This window comes from Carlito syrichta, unplaced genomic scaffold (assembly GCF_000164805.1).
Source record: "Carlito syrichta isolate Samal-C Ts95f unplaced genomic scaffold, Tarsius_syrichta-2.0.1 Scaffold67303, whole genome shotgun sequence".
NCBI classification, from domain to species: Eukaryota; Metazoa; Chordata; class Mammalia; order Primates; family Tarsiidae; genus Carlito; species Carlito syrichta.
In genome coordinates this window covers 1-2,052 of record NW_007011399.1, presented here as the reverse complement: position 1 = coordinate 2,052, position 2,052 = coordinate 1, and the positions used below count along the sequence as shown (strand labels likewise).

The window sequence follows — 2,052 nt, the reverse complement described above, 5'->3', positions numbered from 1 at the left end:
CAACTTTTCAAAATCAAGAGTGCATTTTATACTTACAGTACATCTTAGTGCAGATTCATTATATTCCAGGTACTCAAGAATCGCATATGACTACTGTATTGGACCACACTTGTCTAAAAGTGGGAGGCACAGAATTTCAGCCTATCTATTATTCAAATATGCAAAGTTTTAAAATACACAGGTATAACTTTTAAATAGAAGAGTAGGTATTAAATATCCATTTTTGCAACCCTCACTTCCATCATTCCAAGCATAACTTTTTAAAAAAATAGATCCGTTTCTAAAGTTACATCCCCAGCTTAACTTGCTTTTTAACAGGGGAAGTGAAAATGCTAAATGAGAAGTAAAATTTTAGTTGGGCTAAAAATCAGTATGCTTTCTTTTTTTTCCAAAAAAAATAGAGAAATAGAGACTCTGCAGCTATTTAGGTATTCACAGAGACTGGGTAAAATTTTAATTAAGAAGAAATGGTATGCATGTGAGAGGACTAAGGGGAGAATTGATTTAAGAATTGCAGAAATACTTATACTCAGACCTTACTAACTGATTCCATATACTACCCTTCTTAGCTCCTTGTCCTCAAGATTGGTTCTGGCATGAAGAAAACTGTTACCTATTTTCCTCTGACCCATTTAACTGGGAAAAGAGCCAGAAGAACTGCTTGTCTTTGGATGCCCAGTTGCTGAAAATTAATAGCACAGCTGATCTCGTGAGTGTTTATTTGATATTTGTTGAGTTTAAGTATTGGTTGATAGGGAAATAAATCTGGCTTAGACCCTCAGTGAAGGACTACTTTGAGAACCAAAATACTTGTTTTATAACCTTGCCTGGCCACAAATTATGTGCATGACTTTGGACTGATGACTTTGTAGTATCCCTAGGCTTCAGTAAACATTTACATAAAACCATCAAGGGGTTGTCAAGATCCTTCTTAGTTTTATGAATCGAATGCTAACTGAATTTCAGATTCTAAAGCCACCACATTGATTCCACCAACTCAGAAACATTGCTTTCTACAGGACTTCATTCAGAAAGTGATTTCCCATTCCAGTTCGGCATTCTGGATGGGGTTGTCTAAGAGGAAACCCAACAACACATGGCTCTGGGAGGACGGTTCTCCTCTGATGCCTCAATTGTAAGTTTCCTATTCCTTTTGATGCTTCACTTATACATTTTTGTCTTATTTGGGGCACCGCATTTGTATGTTTCCTACTCTTTCTGATGGGTCACTTGTAAGTTTCCTATTCCTTGCTGAACCTGCTAGTGAAGTTCTGCTACATTCTACCAATGTCCACTTCTTGCCAGTGAGAAGCTAGGGAATTTCCTCATGTCTCTTTTTTCACCTCTCTCACAAAGGGGTATGCACATTTACCCATTCAGGACTTCTCTTGAGTTTTCCCTTCCTGTATCTATAACTGATTTGAAGCTTTATGACAAGGCAAAGTTTCTGACATAAGGTGGCAGTAAATCTAACTTTTTCCTCCTTCCCTTCCTGCAGGTTTAGACTCCAAGGTGCTGTTTCCCAAAAGTACCCTTCAGGCACCTGTGCATATATACAACGGGGAGCTGTTTTTGGTGAAAATTGCGCTTTAGTTGCATTCAGTGTATGTCAGAAGAAAGCAAACCTATTAAAAGCATATTAAAAGAGCAATTTGAAGGCTCTGTAAGAAAAGAAGATTGTTTAATTTTATTTTGGAATTTAAGCTATTCTGTGTCACTTGAGTGCAGAACATGAGAGCTCTGTTTGGAGTTATTAGCTAAATTCCTCAGCAGAGAATGTAGCTCCTCCTTCCTGGCACCATTACATCAAAAGTTTTGATTTTGTTTATCTATATCTTTTCATCGAGGTTGTCCCAAACTCCCCTCCAGCCTTCAGCTTTTGTTTATTTTAAAATTTGACTCCTCTACAAGCTTGGGAACCCTTTGCACTCAGTCTTCTCTACCTCATCGCCAGCTTCCCTTCACCCACCTGAAGCTGCATAAGACAGAACACGAAGAACTTGCCCAACTGCAGACAGAGGGCAGAAAAGGGGGAACTATGCCTAGGAGATG

The 2,052-nt window shown here is 38.5% G+C and overlaps 1 protein-coding gene across 1 annotated transcript; it reads left to right on the top strand.

Annotated features, from left to right (window-relative positions):
• Positions 1–569: 569 nt before the first annotated feature.
• LOC103253421 (oxidized low-density lipoprotein receptor 1-like) lies at positions 570–1,643 on the top strand (the record flags this gene model as incomplete). The annotated part of the gene is made up of 3 exons (XM_008051740.1): positions 570–709; positions 1,020–1,135; positions 1,499–1,643. Coding segments are annotated over 3 exons (401 nt in total), but the record flags the coding sequence as incomplete, so codon positions are not given.
• Positions 1,644–2,052: the final 409 nt, after the last annotated feature.